This window comes from Neolamprologus brichardi, chromosome 1 (genome assembly GCF_056152115.1).
Source record: "Neolamprologus brichardi isolate AB-2024 chromosome 1, ASM5615211v1, whole genome shotgun sequence".
NCBI classification, from domain to species: Eukaryota; Metazoa; Chordata; class Actinopteri; order Cichliformes; family Cichlidae; genus Neolamprologus; species Neolamprologus brichardi.
In genome coordinates, this window is record NC_142104.1 from 4,737,258 (window position 1) to 4,755,153 (window position 17,896).

Genomic DNA, 17,896 nt, shown 5'->3' on the forward strand with positions numbered 1-17,896 from the left:
ACACAGTTGTGTAGATATCCCAGTCTCAATAAACATATTCACCAACGCTTCCTCTCGCTTGTGATGTTCCTGCGAATTGACCAACCAGCAGCCATCGGGTCGCTGTTGGAAGCACTGCATTAATGTTTTTTGTGGAGTTGTCTTGGAATGCATCACGCTGCCTTGCCTGGGGTTAGCTTCTGTTTCTGGGGATGAGAGTTGGGCATGCTCCCTTACCTTCTCGAGGTAAGCTATGTTAGCCTTCTTGTGCGAGCTTTTCAAGTGCACTTAAAGGTTTATGGGATTTTTTTCCCTTTAGAAATGTCCTGCATAATTTGTCTCTTTCCACTACAAGACACTTGCTTTATCTAAAACACAATCATATTCAAAGTAATCCCAAATTGGACTCTAGCGATTTTTCCCAACTTTTGCTGACATGATTCTATGTGGGACGGAGCAGCAACACAGACGACTCGACTAACGTACTGCCACCTGCTGGCATAATGAGACACAGCATGAAAAAAACCTGGGAACTACACTTCATTTTCACCCTAGACACACACACATCAATGAAAACTAAAATGGTAAATGGCCTGTATTTGTATAGCGCTTTACTTAGTCCCTAAGGACCCCAAAGCGCTTTACACTACATTCAGTCATTCACACACACATTCACACACAGGTGATGGCAAGCTACATTGTACCCACAGCTGCCCTGGGGCGCACTGACAGAGGCGAGGCTGCCAGACACTGGCGCCACCAGGCCCTCCGACCACCACCAGTAGGCAACGGGTGAAGTGTCTTGCCCAAGGACACAACGACCGAGACTGTCGGAGCCGGGGCTCGAACCGGCAACCTTCCAATTACAAAACGAACTGCCTTGAGCCATGATCTCCCCAAACTAAACACATTTTCGCTCAGAATTCAGTTAATTTTAGTTAGTTTTGTGAACACCCATTACAGTTTTTGTTAGTTTTCCTTTTTTTGCAAAGTCTTGTTTTTATTTTTATTTCCATTAATGAAAAAAAAATTTCACTTCTAGTTTTTGTTATTTCGTTAGTTTTCGTTAACGATAATAACCTTGTGCATTTCTACAAGATGTTTGATATCATCTCTGTCAGGTTGATTCTGGCATTTTGTAGATGCAGAAAGCCAAGCCAGTGTGCAAACTGAGGGCCCTTTTCCCTCAATCAAACTTGGATTAAGATTCTGATGTTTTGCAGAGAACTTGTTTCAGCTTCTTTTTCTTCCAGATTGAATATATCTTTATTTAACTTGTTCTCTTATTGGCTTATTTCAACAACTGTACAAAAACAAGGGCTACACAGTGACGATCTAACATGTGACCAGTGAATTGCTTTCAAATTTGAGATAAACTAACTTCTAAAAAACACAACCTGTTGCTGAATGTGTGGAAACAGAATTTACAGCACATGCAGTTTCAGTTCTTTGCTATCAGCCTGTATTTAGTTTAGGATCAGTGCCAACAGAAGGAATATGTTACTCTCCTGTCTGTTAATACTTCCTCTTTCTCTCTCAGACAGTAATTTACATCTTATTTCTTTTCCCATTACCCTGCTCACTTTCAGCATGTTTAACTCATTTGCTTTTTTCCTACCATCATATCACCTGTGTTCTCTATTCATTTCAGAAGTACAAATAATATTATTTAAGAGACCCAGCAACATGCAAAGGTAGGATATGATCTGGTTCTCTTTGCATAAAAAGCTATTTAGCTTCATTATCAATATCGGGACTGCAAAATATATATTAGCTATTTAACTAAGCACACAAAATTGTTTTGTGCGAATACATAAAGCTGTAGATGAGTGTTTGCTCTTTGCTGTGTCTCTTTTAAAGACTTAGATTCACCATTGCTAAAATCTATCTGTCTATCACTAATGTTCCGCATGAAATGGAATGAGATGGATCATTAACACCATGTGGTTTTGTCAGATTGTTTTATGCACTGCTATGTAATAAGACCTCATCTGCAGCCACTGGCTTTTGGTTGAAAAAAGGAAACCCACAGTTGTCATTTGTTATCATAATTACAATAATAAATGTCCACTTAAGTATATGGGGTCACCTTATATGAAAGCTATAAACACTGTCAGCTTGAAATGAGAGACAACACAATCTTTTGTCTTGTCTTCATCCTAGACCTCCTTTTGGCTTGTAAATTGCTTTCATGACAAACATCCTTTTTTTGTTAAGCAGAGACTTTTTTTAATAGATTAATTTTCTCAATTTCACAGGATTAAGTGGGGGATACTTTGGTGGCTGGTGTCTTGTGTGTCTCATGACATGGTCTCTGTAAACTGTGCATCACAAACGTCTATCTGTGGAAACTCTAGTTCTTTTTGTGACGCACGTAAAAAGACTAGCATGAGTAAGTATTTCCATGTATTTATTGAAATTCCTATTACTAACATTATAGGAACATCCCCTTACTTTAATACTGTTGTTTTTTGGCATAAAGCATGTCTAAATGCTAGCCTATAAATTCTCTGAAACTGTCAAACTGCTGCAATACATGTAAACTCACCATTAAAATATCTTAAAATATGAATGACCTCCTCAAAGATGAAAAGGAAGTACAGGCAAAAACATACCAGACACTTATTGTGACTAGCAAAAATAATCAAAACACAATGAATCATGGTCTGTAAATTCTAACCAGCATACTAATGGAGCTAAACAGATACAAAATCAAGAAATAATGAGAAAAAAACTGAAGTGGAAAAAAATAACTAACAAAAAAATCTAAACAAAAAACAAGAGAATCACAAAATGCAAAAATCAAAGCAATTAACAGTTTCACCTCCAAGCAAAATATGCGAAATGCTCAGCTATTGTCTGAAAGACTGAAAACAAGAGGCCTTATATACTGTAAACATGCACCCTTTTCCGCCCACTCCGGGTCAGGGACGAGTTCCTGCCCCAAGTGGGGCATAATTATAGAGCCAATGTGAATTCAGCTAAGGTATGCTGAATCTTTAACTCCGACCTTTTGTGCTCACATTCTAATACATTTTTATAATTCTACATTGTCAATTTCTACATTCTAATATAACCCAAGTACAGCCGGATTCCTAGTAATGTCTTTTTAAAAAAAAATCTTGACAGGCAATAGAAAGAGTATATGATAACAATTCAAATACCACACAATAACGACATTAACCCTTTAACTAACTGTTGAGATCACCATTCTTCATCATCATCATCATCATCATTATTTATTTGTATAGCACTTTAAGAACACACCAGGCAGACCAAAGTGCTGAACAACACAGATCAAAACAACTACCAAATTAAAAATACCATAGAATCATTAAAAAATAGACGCTTGTCTAATATGGAGGGGAAGGTTATTCCAGAGCATTGGAGCCGCGATTGAAAACGCTTGGTCTCCTCTGCATTTCAGCCACGACTTAGGGACTGACAGCAACAGCCGCTCAGCTGAATGGAGCGAGCGATGAAGAACATGTGGTTTCAGGAAATCAGATAAGTAGACAGGAGCCAAACCATTTAAAGATTTAAAAACCAATAAAAGGACTTTAAAACGAACCCTAAATTCAATGGGAAGCCAATGCAAGGAAGCCAGAACCGGAGTGATGTGATCGAATTTCCTACTACCGGTTAAAAATCGTGCCGCCGCATTTTGCACTAACTGCAGGCGTGACAAGGTGTCCGACCCAACCCCTAGGTAATTACAATAGTCCAGACGTGAGGTGATAAAAGCATGAATAAGAGTTTCCAAATTGGGTTTGGAAAGGAAAGGCTTAACCTTTGATAGGCGTCTGAGGTGATAAAAAGCTGATTTTACCACCCCATTTACATGACCTTCAAAAGTAAGCGCAGAATCAAGTTTAACACCAAGATTAGTGATTGAACTTTTCAGATGGGAGGTCAAATCACCAAAATCAACATCTGGAGAATCAGTAGAGCGATGCAGGCCATATAAAATTGCTTCCGTTTAGCGATCATTAAAATTCAGAAAATTATTTCCCATCCATAATTTAATATCGCTAAGACAGTCAAGCAGTGACTGACATGGGGAGGTATCCAAATGACTAAAAGGCAAATAAAGCTGACAGTCATCGGCATACAAATGAAATGACACTCCGTGTTTACGAAAAATCGCACCAAGAGGGAGTAAATACTGCGAGAAAAATAATGGCTCAAAGATAGATCCCTGGGGCACAACCCAAAGCAGAGGGGCCACAGAGGAAGCGGCCAGCCCCAGCTTAACACAAAAACTCCTTTTGGAAAGATATGATTTAATCCATGAAATTCTCACACAGTGGTGTAAGCGGGAGATCAGCAGGTCGGGGTCCACTGTGTCAAATGCAGCTGTTATGTCCAATAACACAAGCACAGCATATTTACCACGATCAGTAGCAAAAAGAATGTCATTCATAACTTTAACAAGAGCTGTCTCCGTACTGTGAAAGGGCTTAAAACCAGATCGGAAGATTTCAGACAGTTGCGAGTCATTCAAGTAATCCAACAGCTGGGTATGTACAATCCTCTCCAAGATCTTGCTTAAAAAGGGAAGCTTGGAGAGCTTAGGTCTAAAATTTGACATAACAGACCTAACAGACCATAACCTGGCCTTGGTAGCAAGGTTAACAGACTAGTATTGATAATTTTCAGGATATAAGGTCCAATGATTCTTGTCAGTCATTACTATAACAAAAGTCAGTTGTATGGATGTGATGTAATGAAATGAGTATCTGCCGCTCACATGGACTGTTTCTGTCTGTTACTCTCTGAACTCTTTGTAAATGCAAGGTAAACAGCAGCATGCTGTTGAATATAAAGCTACAGATGCATATACAGTCTAGAACAGAAGTGAAAACAGCACGGACTGTACATTAGCTACAACACTAAAAAGCCTGTTTCAAAAACAAAGAAAAAAAAACCTGAATCAAGTGCCCTTGAACTCTGTTGAAGTGGCTATAGCTCAGGAGGTAGAGCAGATCATGTGCTAGTTGGAAGGTTGGTAGTTTGATTCCTGCCTCCATGTTGCTGGGCCAGATGCTAATCCTGATTTGCTTTCCGGTGAATTGATTGGCATATGAAAGTGTGTGACTGTTATATAGAAAGCACTTAAGCATAGAAAAGGAACTCTAAAAAGTACTCTCATATATATGAGGGTATATGATATGTATCCTTTTTTTCCTTAACAGCTGAAGTCTGTTTGACGAATACATGCAACTTTTCAAGGGGCCCTGAGGACACCATCACGTAAACATTTACATTTTTATGATTTATTTTTTTGTCTATGTTCCTTTCTGTTTCTGAGTTTTAAAAAAACCTCTTAGATCTAACATTTATGTGAGAGTAAAGTATAAAGAATTAGTAGAGTTGAGATTTAAATCATATTCAAGAACAACACGTTCTATGACATGAAATCACTGAATAGTTATAAATCAAAATGATTCATATTATCTTGTCCGTTTTTCTCTAAGGTACTTAAAAAAGATGGAAGAGGTTCTTAACAACACAGAATCAAATGGACCCACATTGATCGCAAATCCTTTCTGCAATTTAGTGGTCCTCGTGTACCAGCCAAATGCCTCTGAACACATTGAAATGTATGCCAATGACACGAAGGTACGAAAAAAGAAAGAAAATATTCTTAGTGGCAAACATGAAGTCAAACTACATCACTCGCTGGCATTTTTTCATTTTTCTGTCTTGACTGAAATTCACTACATTACCAAAAGTATTTGCATCACTCAAGTGATGCAAAATATTTACATACAGTGTTTCGCTCTGTTTCTGATGATATAGGCGGACGTAGCTCCTCTACCCAACAGCACAGTGAGTGTTCAACTACCAGCAGAACTGGGTGCTGGACCAAACAACAAGATTGTGTTTTTCGTGTTTACATTTCCTGAAACTAACAGGGTAAGACATTACACTTGGTTATATAAATGTATAGAAAATGATGTGAATAGCTGTTGTTTAAGATGTGTTAAAATTGGGTGGCTGTAGCTCAGGTCAACTACTGATTGGAAGGTCGGTGTTTCGATGAATGTGTGTCAATGGTAGTTAGTAAGTACTTAGAAGCATAGAAGACCTTTGTTGTGTGAATGGGGTGAATGTGGCATGTTGTATAGAGGGCTTTGAAAACTCCGGGAGAGTAGAAAAGCACTATATAAGAATCATTCCATTCCATTTTAAGAGCATCTATACCAGCGGTTGGCAACCCTTAACCCTTTTACGCAAGATGAAGATGACTTTGTAGTGGAAAGCACAGTTCATTTCCTACCATAGAAGAAAGTGGTCAGTCAGAAACTCCACATCCTTCGCAGAGGTCATTTTCACACCTTCAGGGACCTTAATTAAAGGGGTCAACCAGCTCTCTCCCCGTCATTTGGGCCCAAAACATGACTCCATCACCTCCTTGCTGACGTTGCAGTCTTGTTGGGACATGGTGGCCGTCCACCAACCATCCACCTGGACCATCCAGGGTTGCACGGCACTCATCAGGGAACAAGACTATTTAAAGATTAGTCTTTATATACTTCTCGGTCCACTGCAGCCGTTTCTGCTTGTGAGCATTGGTTAGGGGTGGCCAAATAGAAGGTTTATGCACAACTGCAAGTCTCTGGAGGATCCTACACCTTGAGGTTCGTGGGGTTCCAGAGACACAAGCGGCTTCAAATATCTGTTTGCTGCTTTGTAATGGCCTTTCCGCAGGTGCTGTCTTAATCTGATGTATTTGTCTGGCAGAAACCTTCCTCGTTGTGCCTATATCTGCACAAACCCGTGTGCGCTCTGACTCAGCCACAAATCTCCTAACATTATGGTGATCACGCTTTAGTTTCCATGAAATATCTAAGGTTTTCATTACATGTCCAAGGCATTTAACTATTTCACGCTTATCAGCAGCAGACAGATCCTTTTTCTTTCCCATATTGCTTGAAAATGGTGATCTGTTTAATAATGTGGAATATCCTTCTTTAGTAGTTTTTCCTTTAGTTGGGCTCACCTAACAAACAAAGTCACTTTCATCAACGCAGGACTGTAAGCTGTCATGTGTAAGGCATGAGCGGTGTTTGTTTTTAACATAGTTCATAGTGGAAAATAGCAGTTCACATACATATGTGTATCCGAAGATCGGCATGAATCTGAATGCATATTTCTTCATGTTTATGTGTCGAGGATGGCATTCCATGTTTCAAACACGAGTTAATAATTTTATTTTAATATTTCAAGATCACACTAATCTTCCAATTTAGAACTACAATTTAAAAAAAGAACAATTGCAAATAAATTAAACTTTAATTAAATTATTATAATTTATTTTCTAAAGCCATGCGGAGCCACAGTATAAGGACGAAAAAGGCTGTGGAGCCGTGGTTTGCCGACCACTGATCTATACTAATTCTGTCTAATATTTACACTGTATTATTTAACTACCATGGTTGGTTAGTTTTGTTTGTTGTATCCCAACAAGATTAAAGAAATATTGCCTCTAAATAGCACTTTGGCTTGAAATCAGTTTGTTGCTGCCATTAATTCCATTATTCACATGAATACCAGGCCTCAGTTTTTTATGTCTGCGCAGTTCTGCCAATAACCACAAATACACATAAGCTTTGAATAAAAGACACTAGAAACACATACATATATTTTTTATTGTTTTAGAAAAACAAAAATTGGTCACTATGCTCTTTGGCCATTCACGCCAATATGCTAGAGGAATATGCCAGATGTGCAAAGTGAATGTTCTTCTGCAGTTACTGTTTACAACAATACACCAAATGTAAATCAATATAAATTTAAATAAACTTGTAGGAATTTAAGTACACCGGTAAGAAATAACCATCACTGGGGGTCTTTTTCCTTTGGATACTGTAAAAGCCCTTCAGAATAGTGAAAAAATCTTACATGATGCATGTTTTAAACTTTCCCATTAATATCAATGTGTCTTGTATTTTAGAAAATGTCTGAAGTGGCACGTGACCTATATAATCTAAAACTAGTTGGCCTGTTGGTACAAAAGAAAAGTATATCAGGACTACGTGAACGTGTCAACATAACCATGCAGGTTACCAAAAATATAAATGTAAGTGCAACTTCATTTCATCATTTATTCCATTCATACTTTACATATTATAGTATTAAATAACATGGAATGCATTGTGTATGTGACTAAATATATATCATATATATATGTTATGCATAACATAACATGCAGTATAATTGTGTTACAGGAAAACCAGACTCTCTCCTGTCAGTTCTTAAATTTGGCAACAGGAAGTGAGTAACCAGTAATCACATTTGTGATGAATAGTAACATGTGGCACAAATATGTTATTTTATGAATAGGAATGATTGAGGTTTATGGTTTCAATAGGGACCTAAAAGTTGAACTATAATTCAATGGTGGCATCTTATCCATAAAGAATCTCTTTGTTTTGCTTACCAGAGTATAGTGAGGATGGCTGTAAAACACTTTGGACACGTAACCAGAGTAATGTCACCTGTTCCTGTGACCATCTCACGTACTTTGGTGTACTCCTGGTAAGACTGGACTCGTGCATTATATAAAGAGGAATTCAGGATATACAAAAACAAATATTAATACAAGAGCCATTCATTTATTTATTTATGTCTGATCATAGCAAAAAAAAAAAACAATCATTTAAAAAAAAAAAAATACTATCTACTTGAGATGGACCGATCTGATATTACGTATCGATCCGATACTGACCTAAATTTCTCGATCGGATATCAGAGCGGAATAAAAAATGTAATCCGATCCGATCCATTAAATATTACAAAAGCACTCCTAAAAACTTACGACATGGCGTAACTCAGCTCATAACCTTAGCACGTCGGAGCAGTATGCCTCACGTGATAGAGCAGCTGTGGCGTGCGAGACCTGTCGGCGGTCTGGTTGAGCATTTGGAGCCTCGCTACCAAACCGGCATTTCATCTCCTAGAAAGTTATCCCCGAGAGAAGTAAAGCAAGTGTTTAAGTTCATCTCTGAATGTTTGTAAAGCATTCCCACCTTAAGCTTAACAGCCGATATATGGAGCGACTGCCTCTCTCTCTCCCTCCCTCTCCTGTTGCTGCTTCAATCAAGAAACTGATCAATGATCGGCTGATCGGCTTTTCTGTCGCGAGTCCGTCTCTCTTGTTTGTTTTTGGCCCAATTTGCATGAAAAAGAGGAAACCAGCGGCTGAACAACAGCAGCACGTTTACGCTTGATAAGCTGTTGTTAGAATTTATTTAATATTACTTTCTACACCAGGATCCTTTTCTACGTAGCTGACGGCTGTAACTGTGCAGGGGCGGGTCTAGCAAAGTTTAGCCAGGGGGGCAGGTAGGGCATTAACAGGGAAAGGAGGTAAATCAACAAAAACATTAATAACCTTATGTAAATATGTATTTTCTCCACAGGTTTCTCCACATGTCTCAGAAAAGGACACAATAATATTGACGTATATTTCCCAAATTGGTTGTAGTGTCTCTCTTTTCGCCCTTTCCATTGCAGTTTTGCTGTTCATCACAAATAGGTAACTTTTTTTGATGATATTCTTTCAACATTCGTCAGTCATCTCCCATCTCACATATTTAGTATCAGGCTCTTCTCACTAAACCTCTGCTCATTTCTTTCTGTCTTGTTTGTTTTTGTGAATTTACATCTTTATTCATTACTTTAATAAAAGGAAATACATTCTTTTCGCAACAAATGCAATTCTTTCTGTTTTATTATGTTAGTAATTCTGTCAGCCATCCCATCCTTCTTCTTGATATGGCTTTCTTCAATGACATGACCACTAAATTTGCCACTTACTCTGTCTCCATTGTCTAACAGAACACTCAGACTAGATGTTTCTATGAAGGTCCACATCAACCTTGCGATTTCTCTCATCATCCTCAACCTGCACTTCCTGCTAAGTTCCACAGTGGCAGTGTCCTCCACTGGAGTCTGTTTATACATGGCTCTTGTCCTTCACTACTCCCTGCTGACCACTTTCAGCTGGATGGCTGTGGAAGGATTCCACCTCTACCTTCTCTTAGTCAAAGTCTTCAACATCTATATCAAGAGATACCTGCTCAAACTCAGTGTGGTGGGATGGGGTGAGTGGAGCCATTTAAGCAGGAAGCTGTTATTATCAGTCATATAACTTTTAAGTGACTGCTCGGTTCTTGTGTTTCAGGAGTTCCTGCGATCATTGTGTCAGTGGTGGTGAGCATAGACAGACGTTTTTATGGTCCTGCTGCTGTGGACAACTATAACTCCAACAGCACTGTAATGTAAGGAACAAATGTGATTGCATGTAACACCTCGACATAATTAAACTGTTTTGTATGTGCATTGGAGTTTCTGATTTATTTAAACAATAAAAGCTCAAAAGGGGAAAGGCACACAATCCTATTTAAGCTAACATGTAATCTCACAATCTGACTCTGAATCTCAGTAGTTCCACCTACATGCACTCTTACTATGTGACTCTAAATCACCTGGGCAGGTGAGAGATTAAAATATGAACTGTAATCACTTTCTTTGTAGATGTTATATAACTGATAACACGGTGAAGGTGGTGACTACAGTTGCGCTGTTCGGCTTGGTGTTCCTCTTTAACGTGATCCTATTTGTGACAACACTCTGGCATATTTTGATGCTCCGCCGTGTCAAAGAGGTATGGGTTCATCTTTAAATCTTTATAATGCATCTTTAAATCTTGAAAAGTTTATGAATGTCCACATTTTTCTCATCGGCAATCCCCTTGAAAAGGCCACAAGGAACACGTGTTAAACATTCAGTAGCATCTTTATTTTAAAGGTAAATAAAGTGAAAGTGGGTTACTAGTCATTGAGTTTTTCTGATAAACATTTATCCATCTTCTAGTACATTTCTAAATTGTGTAATGGGTTAGGTATGAACTATTCCTGAGTGTAAATGCTCATCCTTGTGTATTCTTATTGATTTTCTGTCCTTAGTAATATTGCCTGATTAGTGTAACCTGTGTTTAATGTGTCAGCTAATCACACATGTTGTTTTCCTAGTGTTTAGTGTTGATTTTCCCATGTTTGACTTTTTTGGAACAGTTTGGAATTTGTTTTTTCCCTGCTTCTCACTGAGAATATTTGCCTCAAAGGATACCTTCCAGTGTAATGGCCACTGCCTATCTTGTGCCTAAATTCGTTTTTTACTCCTTAGCCATAAAAGGCTGATGGGGTACTGACATCACCCTGTTGGGCACATAGCCAGACAGGTGGATGGCATGGACACCCAAGTTTGTGAATGCCAAAATTCAACAATGGGGCAACATTGGGTTTTGAAATGGGCACTGTAGGTGTAGCTACTAAAAGTCTTGGACAAGTTCAAAACCTGGTGACACTGACCTCAATGTCAGAGCTCAGCCTTTCTAAAAATCACCTAGGATTTACAACTTTATACCATAGGTGTATCTACCAGGAGGCTGATGGGTAGCACTGGAATCGTCCAGTATTTGTATAATTGTACTGTTTTTTATTTACTGTGTGCGAGATACCTCTTCCTTGTGTCAAAGTGCTTGCTTGTATGTTATCAACTTCCATTTAGCATGCTGTATGAGCGAATGAAAGAGTCTAAAGATAATACACAAACTGAAAAAAGAGATGTGATCTCATTCACTAGACAGGAGGCAGTTTTAGTGGTTACTTTTCAAACACATTTAAAAGTCATGTTAGCTTCAAGAGCACAATTTCACATAAGCTGAATAAGAGACATGCTTTCACTGATGAGATAAGAATAGTGACAACGAGTTATAAAACAGATTTCAAGTTCTCATGATGTTCTACAATGTGATGTTTCATTTTATGCTTGGCAAATCAGTTTGGACAGCGCAACCGTGACCGTGCCAAGAAAGATATTTGTACCCTGCTGGGAGTCATCACTCTGCTCGGCATTACCTGGGGCCTGGTCTTCTTCTCTTTTGGCTATCTGACCACTCCTGGCCTCTACCTCTTCTGCATCCTGAACTCATTGCAAGGTCTGCATAACCTGCTGAAAGATGAAATACTTGCTTTCAGTTTTTCCATGAATGTTTGTAAAGTGTATGAACGAACTGTAACCAGGCACAGTCTTTACTACTTTCTCTCCTTTGTGTGATGCAGGTTTTTTTATATTCCTGTGGTTTGCGATGTCACTGAGAAAGACTAAAAATCCCCGTGCTATGACAACCAGTGAAACGGCTACCACGGGCAAGTAGTTTGAACAACTACCAACTCATCAAGAAGCTCCCATGTTTGTGTAGTTTATATGTAATATTGTAAGATGTTCCTACTAACATGTGTTTTCATTATTAATAATATGTCATATGTATGATTTAAAGCCAAAAGAATGAATCGAAACAAATCAAAACACTCAGGTCAACAATGAACATCATGCTGTTGTAAGAAAGTTGTAAAGTTTTTGCCTTGCAGGACGAATATAAGCTTACATAAGTGATATTAATCAAGGTTCTATATAATGTGATTTACATTAGTAATACTGTTAATAGGCTACATGTATAAATATACATCAGTGTAGGGTTTCTTTTCTCAGCTGTCACAAATTGGAAGATTCAGGAATTTATTGTACACTAACTGATTCCATATGTTCCTTAGTCATGAAGTGATGATTTTTTACTGGTTGTTCTCATTCATACGAATTACCACAATAAGAGCATTGGAGTAAACCAATATATGCCACTGCAAAATATATGCACATTTTGCAGTGGGAACATATCAGACACCCTGCGCAACGTTGTGAAGGAGTCTAGAATAAGTGTCGGCAGGATTATCAATTTTCTTATCCTAATTATTATTATAAACCTTTCCTTGATATGATGAAATTTTCCACTGAGGTCAAGAAAAATACACCTTCTGCATTGCCTACTGATGTGATTTGGCTTTGGAAAGTACCTGACCTGGTACTGGTTTAGTCCTTTGTAGTGTCCTTTGTACATCTGAACGAGCATTGTTAATTCACTAAATGCTGTGACATTAATATCATCAATAAAAGAAAATTAAAATTGTTTATGTAACATGTTTGTCAAGGGTGTAAGTGTGCGGCAGGCAGAGGTGTGGATCCAAAACACACGACTCTGCAACACAGAACAATGGCTTTAATGCTGGTGAAAAGGGCAACAAAAACAAAAGGCAAAAATACCAAAGTAAACTGCACCAGACGTAAAATAAACTCACTCACTATAAGCTGAACTGAAGGGAAACAATGAGGATCTTCAAGGTTCAAAACACATTCCAGTTTCAACAGGTGGCGTACCTGCTGCTTCTAGGCAGCAGGTACGCTTCTAGAGTAAATTGTAATTAATGAATTAATGTTTTATTGACATTACTACTTCTATATATTTAACCTTTATTTTTACAGGTTGTCCCAATAACATTCACGATTTACAAGAGTAATTACACCCCCATGTGTAAAAGAAAACAATATCCTATATCTCATTATTATTTTTGCTGTAGATTGTGAAGACCAATACAACACTGGAATCAAAAGTGTAATCAAGTAAATATGATATAGAAGTTTGAATAATATTTAAATACATTATTCAGATGATTTCTGTAGAAGGTATTTAAACCCAGGGCTGTGCCAGGTTCAGTAGAGACTTTGCCAGTTGTTTGCCCCGCGATGCCTTCTCTCACCAATCTTGGGTTTTCGTTCTTTTTTGATAAAAGGATGTTAGCTACGCTCACCATTTGTCTGCAAGCATTATTGAATGGAAAACTTCCACAACAAGATGGCATCACGAACAGGATGGTCCATGTGGTTGCTGAACAACGGTTCTCGGGATGGGCTCATCACCCCTGAGGGAAAAGGTACCTTTGTCCTTCCGGCTGTTGAAGTAAGGAAATGGAGGAGCCTCTAGACTGTGTGTTTTAGCCACCACCGAGACATTCGACTCTGAGGGGACTCCTGCAGATGGGTGGGCTGTAGCTAACTTATGTACAGTCCTGGAGACTTTTTGTCTGGCCGCAGTGGAGTGCTTCCCGACTCCAGAGTTTGAGTCTCCGTAGGAAAAATCCTCGGGTTCGAGTCCCCAGGCCTGTGTTTGGTTCTGGGCCATCACAGGGAATGGTGGTTCGAGTCCACTGTTGATAATCATTTCTGCGTATCGCAATGCGTTAAATGACGGTATTTTAGCACTTTTCTGCCGGGAATGGAAGAAGGCCATTGCAGAGGATGCTCTGAATGTAAAGGGAAGCTTGATCCAGTAAGCCGGCGGGCGTTCAAGGGACTGTATGTCAAGAAATGTGGGTAAAAGTATGTTGTGTTAGATGGCAGGGAAGGGTTTTGTGGGAAAGGGTTCAGCATGAACCAGTTGAAAGTTAGAAAAGCAGTTGGAGAGAAAGAAAAAGAGATGTTTGAGAAGTGAGTTAATAGGTTGATGTGTGGGTGAATTTTTTTAAAAACAATGGTGTAAAAACAATGAAAAATAGGAAATAAAGCAATGAAAACTAAAGAAAAGGAGAGGAGACAGTGTGTGTGTGAGAGGGGAATTGTCTCCAACTAGTGGGAGAAGATGGTACTGCAAGTCACCAGCTATCATTGGTGCACACAAAAGAAACAAAATAGGAGTGTTATAATATTATGAAGAGCAATGTTCCTTCTAATTTTTCATGTGTCTGAGCGAACACACAAACTCCCTGAGTGGTCCTTTGGACCACTGTGAGCAACAGCAGACGTGTGCACTTTGGTCACGCCAGCATCGAATCCATCCAAGTTACATGGTTTATTAAAATAATCAAATTACAACATTTACATTTATTGTGAGACTACCTGTGTGGTTATAACAATAAACACAGCAGCCTTTTCTCTTTCTTTCTTTATTTTTAGAAAGAGGGGCAATACATATTAATGAACATTTTAACAAATGTAAATATGCCAGATTATAGCCTTGGACTAATTTCCATCTGCAGACCCTCTGGCAGGTTGGTGTTGGTTTATGTTTAACTTTATAAATTGATTTATTGTGAGCAACACGAATGTTTGCAGTAAAACAGGAACTAACACAGAGAGAGAGACTCAGACACGTGGGCTTGATTCTGAGACCAGAGAGAAACAACATGAAAACATGACAGACCGGAGAAACAAAGGAACGGTACACAGAGAAGACACTCAGAGAGCTAGGAATAAAGAACATGACCAAAAGATTTAACCAAAAACCTAAGTGTTTCTGTCTAACATCGAAACACATTCATAATCTGATCGATGGGTCAGAGAGCAACTTGGTATTAGTATCTTGCCCAAGGATATTTGGTATGCAGACTGGAGGAGACAGGGATCAAACCATCAGTCTACAGATTAGTAGGTGACCTGCTTTACTTCCTGAACCACAGAATAACTGTATCCGGTATCATAGATTGTAAGTGGAATCATGTGTGAAGAGATTTCACCTCCATAAACAGCAAAGGCATGGTTTGTGACACAGGAGAGTTGCACTGTTAGGTGATTTAGTTAATTAATCTGACCTTAGCACTGCTGTTATGTTGCAGGTCAAATTGACCCACTTTAAGAGTTAAATAAAAGTGCAGGTTGAAGGGTTCAGATGTGTCAAAAGCTAATGTGAGACATATTTCACCACAAACAAACAAAAAAACACACACTCCCTATTGACCTCTTGCAAAAATAGGGTTGTTTTGACTTTTGATGGGACCCTTTCCCCCTTGTGTGGGCAAACTCCACCTACATTTAGTGGAAACTCACCAGGAAAGGAGCAAACCATATAGAGCAGGGGTCTCGAACTCCAGGCCTCGAGGGCCGGTGTCCTGCAGGTTTTAGATCTCACCCTGGGTCAACACACCTGAATCAAATGATTAGTTCATTAACAGGCCTCTGGAGAACTTCAAGACATGTTGAGGAGGTAACTTAGCCATTTAAATCTGCTGTGTTGGATCAAGGACACATCTAAAACCTGCAGGACAGCAGCCCTCGAGGCCTGGAGTTCGAGACCCCTGATATAGAGTTTTACAAAATGAGCAGCAGATGTAAACAGCCATGGAGGCTTTGGTCACAGAAGAGGAGGATGTGTCTAAAGATAAAGACCATGTTGAGGTTGCTGCTATTCAGGTAGTCTTGTTCATTTTGTTAAATTGGAAGGAGCTGGATAAAATGCATTTACATGTGTTCCCCTCGATAAAGGTCTAGGGGTGTGTGTGGGGACTGGTAACAAATGGGTCCAAAACAGAAGGAAAGGAAAACAGACAGAGGTGTTTAGTAAATAAAATAGTTTTTTATTATAGATAATCTTAACTAGAAGAGCCGGCAAGGCCGTTCTTACGGTGGCCCCTAGAGACAAAGCACGTACAAACTCCAAAACACTTGCAAACTCCAAAACGCTTGCAAAGTCCAAAACGCTTGCAAAGTCCAAAACGCTTGCAAAGTCCAAAACACTTGCAAACTCCAAAACACTTGCAAACTCCAAAACACATGCAAACTCCAAAACACATGCAAACTCCAAAACACATGCAAACTCCAAAGCACATGCAAATTCCAAAACACAACGGAAGTGCTCCAGGACGCTAGGGGCAGTGTTGAGCTTTTGTTACCTAGTAACTACACAAGCCAGGAAGTACCAATGACCGGATTTGGGGTCTGCAGCCTTAAAGGCCGCATTTTAAGGCCGATTACGTCACAGCGACATGACGAAGGCTGTCCCAATTCAAAGGCGGCCCTCAAATGCGTCCTTAATTTCCCTGAATTTTAAGGATGGGTCGGTGTAGCCTTCATGGCCCAACATATCCCAGATTTCATAGCGGCTGTGGTGTGGATAATTTTGCCGAAAATAACGGCGGAAGCGGAGCCGCTGAAGAGTAAACTTTCAGAAGTAAGTACTGAATATTATGTCACTTATTTATGCGCAAATGTTTTTTATAATGAAGAACATTAAAACATTACTGTTGGCCACATGTCGGGAAAGTTATGTGACATTAGCGATGTTTGTACTAACTTGGTTTTAAAGCCTTTACTTCAAAATATACGCCGTTCAATAGTTGACTTTAATCTTACAGAGAATGTGATGATTTTATGGATAATTAAAGTCAATCATATATCCACAAACACAACAAGCTGAAAGTCAGTGATGCTGCTCGGTTTGCAGTCCTGAATATCACAGCACAAGCAGGATTCACTGCACTGTTAATGTTAGCTTTGTTATATTGCTGCCTTTGTTCGGTGGTGTCTAGCCAAACGGACTTTAACGTGTGTTTGAACGAGCTGACGGTTCACTCGTTAAGCTGAAAGAAAGATGCTTTAATCACAGCAGTCACACATGTGTCCACTGTACCATCTGGGAACTCTTCTCGTTTCGTAATAACACAATCCTCCTTCTTTTGTGCTGTTTTGTAGCAGTGTATACACCTGAGACTATCACCTGTCTGTCTGTCCTGCACTCTCTCTCTTTTTCTTTCTCTCTGATTGTGGAATAAAAGTATAAACATGTATTTATAAGTTACACGTGTGTTTGAATCCTGCAGCTTATCACACATTTGATTTCCATGTGTGACAACTGCAAGTGTCCAGAGTGAGGACAGACTGAGGGACCCACTGCTGCATATCATCTGTGAGGCTTTGCACCCCTGATGATCCACCAGGACTCAGCAGTGTGTGAGGAAGAGGAGGAGGAAGAGCCAGCAGCAGCTGACAGATGGAGAGAATAGACAGACTGTTCCCTGTTTGTGAAGGACTGCTAGGAAAGTTTAACATAACTAACTGTCTGTCCTGAATCAGTCTTATTAGGTAATGTTCAAATAATGTTATCATTCCAGTGTTTTCAGTGTGGGAGAAAGTACTCAGGGCCTTCAAGTTACACACTATGAAAGGAAGAAACAAGTTTAATATTCAGAAACCTAAAGTATGTATCAGCAGCAGAATGGACCTAAAAATAAATGTTTGTTTC

General features: G+C 39.1%; 1 protein-coding gene across 1 annotated transcript; it reads left to right on the plus strand.

The window, feature by feature from the left end:
* The first annotated feature begins 1,599 nt into the window (after positions 1-1,599).
* Positions 1,600-12,242, plus strand: LOC148106274 (adhesion G protein-coupled receptor G5-like). Its single transcript, XM_087843829.1, has 14 exons — positions 1,600-1,673; positions 2,238-2,371; positions 5,175-5,232; positions 5,457-5,601; positions 5,782-5,898; positions 7,940-8,065; positions 8,214-8,259; positions 8,429-8,523; positions 9,408-9,523; positions 9,826-10,091; positions 10,172-10,268; positions 10,525-10,654; positions 11,833-11,989; positions 12,114-12,242. The coding sequence occupies exons 1-14, from the start codon at positions 1,666-1,668 to the stop codon at positions 12,206-12,208; spliced, it is 1,590 nt and encodes a 529-aa protein (XP_087699955.1). The 5' UTR covers positions 1,600-1,665; the 3' UTR covers positions 12,209-12,242.
* Positions 12,243-17,896: the final 5,654 nt, after the last annotated feature.

Bases quoted from the DNA above. Each gene is read 5' to 3' on its own strand.
- LOC148106274 (XM_087843829.1), top strand. The intron at 2,372-5,174 runs GTAAGTATTTCC...TTTCCTTAACAG, and splicing joins ACGTAAAAAGACTAGCATGA to CTGAAGTCTGTTTGACGAAT. The intron at 5,899-7,939 runs GTAAGACATTAC...CTTGTATTTTAG, and splicing joins CATTTCCTGAAACTAACAGG to AAAATGTCTGAAGTGGCACG.